At 38.8% G+C, this 12,614-nt stretch overlaps 1 protein-coding gene across 1 annotated transcript in view; it reads left to right on the top strand.

Moving 5' to 3' along the window:
- EXOC5 (exocyst complex component 5) overlaps nt 1-12,614 on the top strand; it is a 28,529-nt gene that overhangs the window by 490 nt on the left and 15,425 nt on the right. The window contains exons 2-4 of the mRNA XM_065686089.1: nt 4,810-4,901; nt 8,308-8,455; nt 8,866-9,060. Of these exons, the coding sequence (XP_065542161.1) occupies nt 4,810-4,901; nt 8,308-8,455; nt 8,866-9,060 (435 nt within the window). The remainder of the gene's footprint in view (nt 1-4,809; nt 4,902-8,307; nt 8,456-8,865; nt 9,061-12,614) is intronic.

Raw genomic sequence — 12,614 nt, 5'->3', positions numbered from 1 at the left:
CAGGGCGGGAGCTAGCGGTGCCTTTTACGCCGGGGCCTCCTTCCGCAGGGCTCTGCAGCACGCGGGGTGCCGCTTTCTGCATGGTGCCAGGCTGTGCCAGGCCCGACCGCCACCCTTCTTACGAATGCACAGATTCATTTTACCCCAGCACCACGGTGTCCTGTCACAGCTTCTACTTTTCTGAAAGAAGAAGATAACTTCACCCTCCCTTTAGCTACTGTGAAACTGAGGCACAAAAAAACTTGAGTACTTGCCCAAAGCTGTACATGTCAGGGCAGGAATATAGCAAGAGTCTGGCGAATTCTCCTCTTTTGGCCTGCATTATGGACTGTCATTATATGTGAGTCTGAAAAGCGCTTGTCTTCTCATGCTAGTCCATGGGGATGTGGTATCATTACTAGGTATCCTGTATTTGCTCTCTTGAGTCTCTCAAGAGCCAGTTGCTCATTTGGTGTGTTAATACTGGGACATGCTTTGCCCAGCCTTCAGGAAAGGTCTTCCTGTTTCTCTGGAACATCCTCTATCTACAGTTTACCTAAATGCATTGTGTGTGCTTGAATTTATGAGTCACTATTATGACACATGAGCGTTACGAATTGCATCTTTTGGCTTGCATGGTTTAAAAAAAAAATAGCAGGACTAATATGTTATACATAGCTGGATGTAGTTTTTTTTCTTTTCCCTTACTGTCTTAGGAGTCCATTGATTTCTCAGTGTGATGACTGTGTGGGTCTATTCTTTGTGGGATGCTGAGTGTGAGATAACTTGGCTGTGGAAAGAAAACTGTTTTGTCTGCATGTTTGGGTCATGCAACAATTTGTTCCATTTTGCAATAGTAATAAAGGTGAAATTGCAGTGTAGGGGACACCTTTGCCTGGAGATGGGACTTGAAATTATGTTCTCCAGTATGGAAGCCAGTATTTCTTTCTCTCCAAAGGCAAGAGATTTTCTTGACGTTCATTGAACTAATGTTGCCTACTGTGTTAGTTTGAAGTCACTGCCATATATGTTAGACCATGAAAACGTACTTATTATGGGAGTAACCCAGAGCTGCATACTGGGGGTGGTATTTGATTGCCATGTTTTCATGAGTATGTGTATGAAAGTACTTTTTAATAGAGATGTGTAGAAAGATCCGTGCTAAAAAATGGGCACAATATGGAATCAGTTCCTCATGTAACTCAAAGTGTTATTTAACCATGATTATTTCTAAACTGATTTTTAATGTTGCTAGGTCCAGTTTAGTTTTGTCTGTACAGGCCAGATCAAAGCAGGTTATCATCCACTTCAGGCATATCTCTTATTAAATCAGTAGTATTGGCTGAATGGATAACATCATGCTAATTCATCTAGAGCTAGAGGGAAGCTCAAAGCTGTGAAGAAATTGACTGTTGGAGCTCATCTGATAACAGGCAAAGGACTTGCAAATGATGTTTGTAATAGTTGATTTTCAGCAATTTCTGCAAAACGGGATAGGAGACTTAAAATAGGAAGCTGTCAGCTGTAGGCAACCCTATTATCAAGATAGCACTGAAGAGAGCAAATGCATGTTAAAGACACAATATACAAATGAAATTGTAAAGTTTTGGGTTTGCAGTGGAATCTGTGAAATTATGTCTTAAAAAGACTGTTGAACTTCATTTATTCTTTATAAATCAAGTCGATTATTTTTAGCACACCCTTTGTAAAAATTTGGATGAAAAAGCTCCTTTTTTTTTCCTATTGGTCAGTATTCTGCACATAATAATATCCCCTGCAGTTACTACTTCTTAAATGATACAGAACTAGGTTTGTATGGTTAAAAACTGAAGAACAGGATTCCTGTGTAAGTGCTATTGTAAAACAGAATTTTTCCATGGTATGCCCCTTTAAAATATTACTGCACCTGTATGCAGTGATTCTGCTGTCATTTAGGTCTAACTAAACTAATTAATACTTTGATGTGTCAGGTTGCTAAAACAAAATGGTGGTTTATAATTTTTGTGGAATAGCAGATGTTGCAGGAGAGAGGCAGACTGCGAGATAGGATGAGCATTGCAGAAGAGGGAGATGAGTGCCTGTGCCTTGGGGAGGGCAGTGGAGAGGACTGGGTTGCTGCCGCTTTGGTTTGGCCTCGTGGCTGGTCAGGTGCCACCTGGGTTTGGGGTCAATCACAGTGTATGTTGCTATGTATCTGGCTGGTTTTGGGGATGCATGGGAGGGAACTTCAGGAATTCTGTGAATACATGCACTTGAGGGAGCTTTAGAGGACTATAGAGATGGATAAGCAAGATGGGTATTTTTTTATCATTATTATTATTTTCAAGTGTCTAGGGCATGTATATCAGATTTCTGTAGGAGAGAAGGCTTTAACAGGCTTGCAGGAAAACTGTAAAATGTAGAAAATGTTAGATACACAAAGCATCAGTAAACAGTGCACCCCATATATAGGATTCTTCCATAGTGATGTACTTGGCATTGATATCCTTGTAAATGGAGTGGTACTCCAGTTGACTTACAGGATCTTAAGAGGAAAGACTGTGGTTGGGATTTTCATGTAAAGGAGAAGTGGTGCAAAGAGCCATAAGGTAATTAGGAAGCCCTTGAAGGAAATGTTACTGTACTGAATGGCTGATTTCACTTATAATTGAAATTGCAAAAATGTTCCCAAACGCTTAGATGGAAAGATGAAATAAAGAGAGAATTTAGACTTGATATGAAAAGATTGTGTTAGGCTTTTGATAAAAAGAATTCACGTAAAGGAAACTTCACAGTGTGTATCAGAAACAACTTGGTTAGAGATTAGTGACTTGGAGAGAAATTGTTTGTATGTGGTATCATGCACTTATTTTTAAAGCTTAACCAAGAAGCCTGAGCAAAACTCAGTTACTATAGTCAGTCTTTGAACGAGTGGGTTCTGGGTGATCTGTTGAAATGGTGAAACATCTTACCTGGTAGGATTCAGCATGTTGCAAAGTGTATTTAAAAAAAAACTTTTACATTTTTGTTTAATAGCTGTGCCTGACTGGATAGACCATAATGTGTTTCTGAGGAATGACAGACTTTGAACTGTCAGTGTTTGCTTTTCAACCTTTGTTTTTTGTTAGTAAAATAACACTATAATAATGGAGGGTTGTTGTTTTTTTTTTTTTTTTTCCTCCTTATTGCTTCTGATGAGATTTTAGACCTGTTGATACAGGAACCGATTTGGTACCTGTGGAGGTCTGTTTATTTTTATTTTTAAAAACCAAGCTTTATCAAAAGTAGCTGTGGCATCTTCACATGTTTTGTTATCAGAAATAAGTTGTGGCAAATACTACTTCTAACCAGAACCACTCCCAGCTCTGTTTGTAGTGTTAAATTACATGCAGCAATGGTTCTAAAAGCTTTCCATGAAATCCTGGTGGTTATGAGAATGCTTTGCTTACTGATCTAAGGTGTGCTGATGTTAGCACCTTAACAACGCTGCTAGATTGACAGTTAATCTGAAGTGACAAATTCTTAGGGCTTTTTTTAAAGGGTGGGTGTTGGACTGTGGTTTGAGTATTTAGTATTAAACTATGTGAAGAAATATTTGAGATACTTCTGTTAAATAGGAGGTCTTGGGTTTATAATGAGGTCTCTGCCTTCAGAAAATATTGTTGGGTGGAGAAATAATGCTTCACAATTGTGCAGTATTTTTGTGGAAGCTCCAGCAAAAACTGTGGAAGAAACTGAGTAACCTTGCATTTTTAACATCACTCATGCCTTGTTTTTACTTCTTGGGAAGGTCAAGTGCATCATCTATGTTTATGCTTGCTTTGTTTTTTTTCCTTATCTGTTTTGTTTCTGCAGCTGCAGTTTGGTGTTGCATAGTGTCCAGTGGCATTTTCACACTGGTTTTGCCAGAGGGTAGTGTCTTGGTGTCTGCTGGTGATGCTGTGTTGTGAACTGCATTGCAGGGTTGAGCAATTGTAAAGAAAACTTTGCCACTTAACTTTTTAGGCAGATCAGTTCTATCTGATTTGCTGCACAGCTGACGGCTGGGGCTCATAATGTAGTATGTCAAATCAGTGTGGTTGCTGCATGGTTCATAGAATCATGCAGGTTCACAGAATCGTACAGAAACACAGAATGGTTTGGGTTGGGAGGGACATAAAAGATCATCTAGTGCCAATCCCCTGCCACAGGCAGGGACACATTCCACTAGACCAGGTTGTTCAAAGCCCCAATCCAACCAGGCCTTGAACACTTCCAGGGATGGGGCAGCCACAACTTCTCTGGACAACCTGTTGCATGTCTCACCACCCTCACAGTGAGCAATTTTTTCCTAACATCTAATCTAAATCTACCCTCTTTCATCTTAAAGCCATTCCTCCTTCTTCTGTCCCTACAGGCCCTTGTCAAAAGTCCCTCTCCAGCTTTCTTGTCAGCCCCTTTAGGTACTGGAAGGCTGCTCTAAAATCTTCTGGAGCCTTCTCCAGGCTAAACAACCCCAGCTCTCCCATCCTGTCATCATAGGAGAGGTGCTCCAGTCCTCACACTTTTTAATGACAAGCCATAAGCTCATCTGGAAATCAGAAGAGGTAATTTGGAGCCAACTCTTCCCAGACCTGTAGCAAACTCTTTGCTAGTAGCCTATCTGTAGACTAGATGTTCAAATCCACTGTGTTAAGAGCAGTGTTCCCATATTTAATACGTAAACATAAGAGGTGACGGGGGTAATTGTCAACACTGTACTTGCTTTTGATTATAGCAAAGCTTCTACACACTTTTAAAATTATGTGTAAGCAGCTGCTTAAGGAACAACCTGCGGCGGCACATTATAAGGAGTTTCTTTTCTGTGGCTAGGAGCCTTTTGTGGCAGATGAATACATTGAACGCCTGGCATGGAGAACACCGGGAGGAGGTTCCAGAGGTGGAGAAGCCTTTGATCCAAAAAGGTAAAGTAAAATTGCATAATGGTCAAAGTGAATGTATCTTTAATTGTACCATTTTATAACATATATAACAAAAAGCCTGTAGGCAGTATTGGTGTGTGTCCAGGGAGGTTTTCATCTGGGAGAATTGCTAGAATTTGTGACCACGAACCAGTTATTCAGTAACAAGAGTAAGGAAAGTCACTTTCTGATTTAGACCTTTTGAAGGAAGGAGAATTGATATTGTCAGACATGAATGTTCCAAACACTATAGTTGCTGGATTAAGGCATAATATGAGGCTTTGCTGCTATGATATTTAAGTTAATTTAATGAGTTTCTTGCCAGTTTAGCTCCCTGACCTGGCTTTTTTTAAGACCCAGTAGTTTATTGGTGCAAATAAAAGGTAGGATGGTGTCGTGGGAGAAACATGACAATGTTAACTTAGATTGTATTAAACTGAATTTGTATGAATTTGTATAGTCTGAATCAAATGAACAGCTCGCTGCTGATGAATGGGCTCCTGCCCTTCTTGCTCTGAGCTGCACACCATGATGGCTCATCTTGAGCTAGCTCTGGGCATCCAATCTCATGATAAGCTAATGTAACTTACTAAAATGTCAGAAAACTAAACTGATAGGAAGAAAAAAAAAAGCAAAAACAAACAAAAAAAAAAACCCCACCAAAACATTTTCTCATTCAGTTAGCAATTTTTGCTGACTGAAAAAGCCTGGGAGCAGGTGCAAAGGGAAGACTCTGTGTCTGTGAGCTGGTGGTGAGAAGGAATGTGGGTGTGGAAAAGCTCAAAGCTAGGGTATGGGAAGTGGGGAAGGAAGAGGTAGTGTAGGACCTTCTCTACTCTGTGGTGAGTTGGCTTGGCTCTGTGAGAAACCTAACCCTAAGAAGCCAGATCTTCAGTTACTGGGCTGACATTGGGTGTTGTTTTGGTAACTCAGATGCACAGTTTTATACAGCACCATCTGTTGAACATCAGCAACTAAGCTTCTGTACTGCAAACCTCTAGAAATTCTTTTGTTTTGAAGAGTGACTCTTTCAAACTGTTTAGCTTTTGTACCAGTATTGGTAGCTTTTCTAGAGGTAAAACTGATTTTTTTTTTTTTTTTCACACTGGGAGATGAGCAAGTGCAATAACTGTTCCTTAGTGACTTCTCATGCACATGATCATTCATTGTAGTAACCTGAGATAGTACCAAAACAAAATTTAGGAATTATCAACTTCATAGACAAGCTGTTGTTACTCAAAAGGAAACATGAAACACTTCATTAACTTGGTCAAAGGACATTCCTTCTGGAGCAGTCTGGCTCTTTGGAGGTATGAAAGAAAAGAAAGGATATTGTTTTGAGTTCTTGCAAGGTGCTGAACGTTTGACATTCAGTTTGGGGCCTGTGTCCTATGCAGAGCTTTGCATGTGATCTAAGCAGGAAGAAGCCTGGAAATATACAGCGTTATTTCCTGTAGCTCTTTCTTCACAGTTGGGCCTAATATATGCTTTAGGGTAGTTAATGATTTGTACCAATGCCTACTCAGTTTAACCTATCTTCTATATTTCTGCTGGCTTGTCTGTGTTAACTCCTGTGATCCACTTTCAAATTTTTCAGGACAAGTGGGAGAATCCTGCAACAGGAAATATTTTTCTTGTCAGATCTTCTAATATTGAGTAGGGAGCCAAAATTATTATCAAAAAAAAAAAAACCCACCAGAGCTTTTGGTGTATGTTTTTTTTCTGTTTTTAGAAGATGATGCTTTTGTTTGGTAGAAAGAATGTTGGAGTCTTTATTCTGAGAAATGTGACCAGCAGCTACCTCTTCTACTTGAGCATTCTTTCTTCTCTCATTATATTAGGTACTATTGCTGAATAAGTGCTGAGCTGGCACAATAACTGTTTAAAAAACAAATCTCAAATGGAACTGAATCAGCTTGTTGAATAGAAACTGTCTGCCTTTCTCCAGGCTTTTGTTGAAAAGTATGCTTCGTGTCACTGTTGTTTAAAGTTTATGTTAAATATATTTCTGTAAACTTAAGTTTGCTTCTTGTGATTTTCTGTGGAATCTAATGCAAGATGCTTACACTTGGGCTTTGGGCAAGCAGGAAGTTGAGGAAGGCAGTCATAAACGTCTGCCTCAATCTAGTTTTCTTAAGTAAGTTGTGCCTTTAAGTCATATAAAGATATCATTTGAAATAGGTTTTTAGACCAGTACAGTGAGCAGTGCTCCAAGCCAGTCATTTTAACAGCAGAAGTTCAAACTGAAACTGCAGTGACCTTCCATGCAGCTGAAGAGTTGAGTTAGTATCATTTAGGTGTTGCTCGGAGAAAGCTGTTGGCCAAGAGAGGTGCTGCAATTGTTACTGGAAAGGAGTCGTGAAGGTAGAATAATACATTCTGCTTCTCACTTCTGGTTGTTGAGAGTCTTTAGCTTGTTCATGGGAAGTCAGGAGAAGAGTAGCATGCTCATCTGCCTTCAGCAGCATTGCAGGTCGGAAGGGCTTCACATTCACAGTATTCTAAAAAGGCAATTCCTGAGTAGTCTAGAAATAGCTCCCTGGAAGAGATTCATGTTTCCTTTTGCCTTCTGATCTAATATTAAACCTGGGCAGCAGCGCTATCAGATCTTTCACATGTTTTCAGTTATTAGCATTGAGTTTTATGGCTATGGAGGATCTGGGAATAATTCATTCCTTGAGCATCAGTGACTGGGATGTTTAAGAAAGCATAAGCTGAAAAGATGAGTGGAATGGGATAAATGGGATTAAAAAAAGGGAACGAGAGAGGCACACATTGAGAATGGAATGAAAAAGAAGAGAGGAAATTTAGGAACTCATTCCTATATTTGGGAAGAGTGAGTCTGGAAATAAAATCAAAGTGATAGGAAAGATAGAAGAAAGGTCTCAAAATGATATACGTTAGAGGAAGAAAACAAGCAAAATCCAGAAAGAAAATAGTTGTAAGCAAAACAACATTATGAGATTACATGAGTGTATTTGTTGCCTGTTAATAGGATACTGATTTACAAGTTTACTGTAACATGTACGGTAGACAATATTACCCTGTTATAGTTCTTACAGTGAAGGGATGTGGTAGCCTAAACTCTTTGTCCTTATGAGACTTCTTTAGGGAAGATGGGAATGTAGGGTTTTTTGTACCTGTGGCAGAGCCGCATTCCTGGGTGATTGGTATTTCGGTATTCCCCTCTCCTCTGGCCTACCTTTTATGTGATTACATCATTTTTATGTAGACATAGAGTTCTACACAGCTAGGGTGATGTAGTTTAAAACAAAACAGCATTTGTAAGTTATACCTGATTATATCAACCTTGTAGGCAAGTTCTTTTCTTTGAGGTTTTTTAAGCTCTCTGCAGAAGACAATGTCTTTCAAACTAAAGTCTGCTTTCCTGCATTTTATTTTAAATCAGATTACTGGAAGAATTTGTAAATCATATCCAAGAATTACAGGTAATGGATGAAAGGATTCAGAGGAAGGTGGAGAAACTAGAACAGCAGTGCCAGAAGGAAGCAAAGGAATTTGCCAAGAAAGTACAAGAGCTGCAGAAAAGCAACCAGGTAAAATCTAAAGAGTATAGTCAGTGCTAAGCTTTGCAAGTTTTAAAAGCATCACATGCTCTATTAACGTTTCTTGGTACAGAATGCTACTGTTTGAGATAAGAATAAAGAAGTTTTGATGGAGAACAATTTCCCCTGTCAAAGGGGGCTTATCTGCATGTTCCATTAATGAGTGTTAGCTATTCTGAAAGTACTGAGTCTTCACAATAGTTAAAAGGAAGACAGTGAACTTTTAAGTGGTTGTGTGTACTTCATTAGTGGTTCTGATTAGTTCTGTAGTTCAGAGATACAGTACCTGGAAAGCTAATGCCTTCGATCACTGTGTTTCTTAGTGATGTAAATCTAGTGTTTCCTAAAGTACAGTAAACAGAAATCATGAGGGTTTTTTGTGCGTGCCTGTGTTCTCCCAGGTTGCCTTCCAACATTTCCAAGAACTAGATGAGCACATCAGCTATGTAGCAACTAAGGTCTGTCACCTTGGTGACCAACTAGAGGGGGTAAACACGCCACGGCAACGGGCTGTGGAGGCTCAGAAGCTGATGAAATACTTTAATGAGTTTCTGGACGGAGAGCTGAAGTCTGATGTTTTTACAAACTCTGAAAAGGTAAGAGCTGTCAGCGGGATGAAAGCAGTTCAAAGCAATAAGCAGTACTGCCCTAATTACAAGCTGCTACCATGACTTACCATGGTCAGACTTCAAACTAGTGAGTGACTGACTTGTTAAAGTTTCATTGTTCTGAAATGTAAATTAACAACACTAGGCTGCAGATTGCTGATAAAGCATTTGTATTCAGTGATGCTTAATGTGGCAGTGTTGGCATTTTTCATTTTATGAAATTATCGAGGTTTGAGAAATGCTGGGAGGGCAACTTTAGAGTGCACAAATATCTGCCTTTTTCCTTTGAACCCCTTGCCTCAGATCCACCCTGTAATGCAGAACGTTTCTGAATACAACTTCTTTGTGAAACTTTACTCTGTTGGGTCAGTCCACTGGCCTTGGATACCTTTTTGTCACAGCATGCCTTTGGGCTTTGTATAGTCCTGTGGATATGTCTCCACCCTTTGAATTTAGAGGAACCGGGCAGGAAAACTTCAAAGAAATGTTAAAGCATTTTGTTTTTCTTATGCTTCAAGAGTATGTTCATGAAGCAAATGCAATCAGAATGGTGTGGCTAATAGAAATAAACTGAAGGAAAAGTGTCCAGCTGAAAGCAAATGGACACATACTGGATTTCCTTATTTAGTTTGAAAGGTAAGTTATTGGTTTGAGGGTTTTGTGGGTTTTTTGTGGGTTTTGGGGTTTTTTTTTTTTGAGGTGCATCCTGAAGAATCTTCACACTCTCCTTAACTTCTGTGCAATGCTATGATTGTACTCTTGAAAAAAATTCCCCCAGTATGTGGGAACAGCAAAAACTTGGTTTGCACATTCAGCAAAAAATATGTGCTTGAAATGCAGCTCACAAAGGGCCCAAGAACAGGTTAATAGTCATCTCCTCTCAACTGAGCCTTAAGGTATCTCTCAGGAAAATGAAAAACTAATCATTTCATATAGTTGTATTCCCAAGTCAGTTGCATAGTGACTTTTGATTCGTGGTCTGTGGATATATGGTAATTACCATTTGATAGTTTGCCCTAATCAAAGAGGGAGCTCATAAAACTTTCTGTAACTTCCAAGTCAAACAAAAAGGTTTCAACATAACTGAAATTCATCTACGGACAGCCTTTTCCAGATCTGCATAAGTTTTTCTTTTGTTTCCTGAGTAGAAATAAAAAATTCATTTTAAAAATATTTAATAGCAACATGGTAAATAACAAAGTATAAGTGAAAGAGAATTGTATTGTCTGCTGAAGAGGCTCTCATATAATTCAACTTTCACTTATAATTTGAAGTTTCATACTACTTTCTGTTGGAGGATCTGAAAAAAAAAAGTAGATAAATAGGGTAAACCTGGCAATTGGTAAACAAATTAATCTTTATACAGTCTGAAGACTAATAAGATATTCAGCAAATCTGCGGAAGGCAAATGTAGTAAAGGCCAGAAGTCTTGTGCTAGTCTGCAGGGGAAGTATGTGGGAACACAAACAAGGTTTTCTGGATCCAAGTTATCTTACTGCAGCTAATTTCCATGTAGGTGGGTTAGTACTGTTCCATAACTTTTGCCTCCTTATTTAAATAGTAACTAGAAGTAGTGTTTTTAGAAGAACCTGCCTAGGCATGTGCTGTAACATCTTAATGAATCTTTGAACTAAAAATAAGTTTTAAAACATGAGATAGTAACAAAGATTCTTGAATGTAAAATCAAATGCTTTCTCATTGTTGTCTGATCTTTGAACTGATGTGGAGTTTAGATAGTGGCTTGGAAGATGTTATGACTCTTTTGTACTATGCCATCCCTCACAAGTGTGGGTTTTCCTTTGAGACATTGAAGGCAAGGGAAGGCAAGGAGAGGCAGGAAAACAATTATAATGCAGTTATTCCTAGGGAATTCATATTTTTCTCAGTAGGGTCAGTTCTTAAAATCTATTGGATTCCTTTTTTTCCCTGCACTCAAGGTGTTGCTTCTCACATTACTTTCTCCTAGCCATATATAGCAATTTCTAACTTATTGTCTCTATGAAGGTTTTTCCTTGCTGTGTTCTTCCATGCTATGTATTGTGTGTCTTTGTCCTCTGAATCCGTATAATCTCCCTTGTGCTGCCAGCTAACCAGTCCTTGTCCTGTACTGAAGAGTCTTGAAGTGAGCAAATCAGTTAAAACAAACTATCAAAATGATCTGGCAGCTCACTTGCTTATCATGCAATAGCATTGTCCTGTGTTTAATGTGTCTACTATAATTCTTTCATCCTGTTCTCAATTTAGTTCCTGTACTCATCATTATTCCATTATGCCTTTTAGCTTGTTCATAAAAATATTTTGTTAAAATTCTCTCATGCCATTATTTGCCCACAGTATTTCAGATTTTTTTCTCCGGGTGTGTTACAGCCTTTAAGTTGCATTTTATAGACTCTATATTTATTTTGGTAGTTTACAGAAGCCTGATTCAATTAAAAACTACGTATGTCTAGATTTAAGCAGAAACCACGGAGAATTGATTTGTCATGGCTTCTGTTGTGCATAAGAAAAGGCCCTGAATTCAATAAAAAATAAGTTAGTTGACAGCTATTACCTGAAGAGGAAACAAAAAAAATACTGTATTTGTGGGTTGGTTGGTTTTGGTTTTTTTTAACATTGATGAATAACTGCTGATATATATAGATTATTCTAATGACGTCAGCATTGATCACAATTGTTAGGTATTAAGGTTGCTGTAAGCTTATAGAAATAACTGCTGTTTCATTGGATTTATGTGAGGAGCGTAGCTACTTTGGACTTAAGAGGCTATTGTAAACTGACAGTTCAAAACATAAGCTGCTCGTAATAAGCAGAGTGGATATACTTCATGAGAGCCCCTATTTTTGCTAAACAGCCAGCCTCGTGTAATGCCTGTACTCTTTATCGTTACCTGTGTGTCTTGTTTGATTCTTGAAAAGTTTTAATCCCAACCTGCTCTAAGTGGTGGGAGAATAGGATTTCATTACTTTCCTCAAAGTCCAGATCCCTGGAACATGAGTAACAGGAAGAACAAGATAAACTGCATGTTCTCCATTGTGTCAACTTATAAAGGTTTTGCTTGAATGTAGTAGCTAGAGCTTTCATTGCCCTCTTTGAGGTACCTTCCAGTGACCAAGATCGCATAACAAAGCCTCTAAAACTGTCCCAGAGCTGTGGCTGGTTTGGGCCAGTTGACATCGTGTACTTAAATCCATTGAGCTTCATTTGCAGCCAGCTCTTTCCCCACATTTTCAAATTGGTGTTTTCTATAGTTTGAGTCAGCCTAGTGAAACACTACTAAGCCCTGCTTAGGTGCACTTCCCATGCTGATTAACTGTGGAAGAATAAATGACCAGAAATCTGCATTCTGTATTACGTTTGTTAGCTTTTCTATTCAAGTGACTATTCCTATTTTGTAGGTGTATGATTAACTGACTTTCATTTTGATCTTTACTTTGGACCTCACAGTTTGTAATTTCTAATACAGCTTCCATTTGTCCTTCACTGGGACAATGTGAGGTACTCTAACTAGGCTCTGCTTTGATTCCTCGATTCCCTTTTTTTCC

The sequence above is a fragment of the Lathamus discolor genome, chromosome 6 (genome assembly GCF_037157495.1).
Source record: "Lathamus discolor isolate bLatDis1 chromosome 6, bLatDis1.hap1, whole genome shotgun sequence".
NCBI lineage: Eukaryota > Metazoa > Chordata > Aves > Psittaciformes > Psittacidae > Lathamus > Lathamus discolor.
This window is presented reverse-complemented; position numbering and strand designations above follow the sequence as displayed.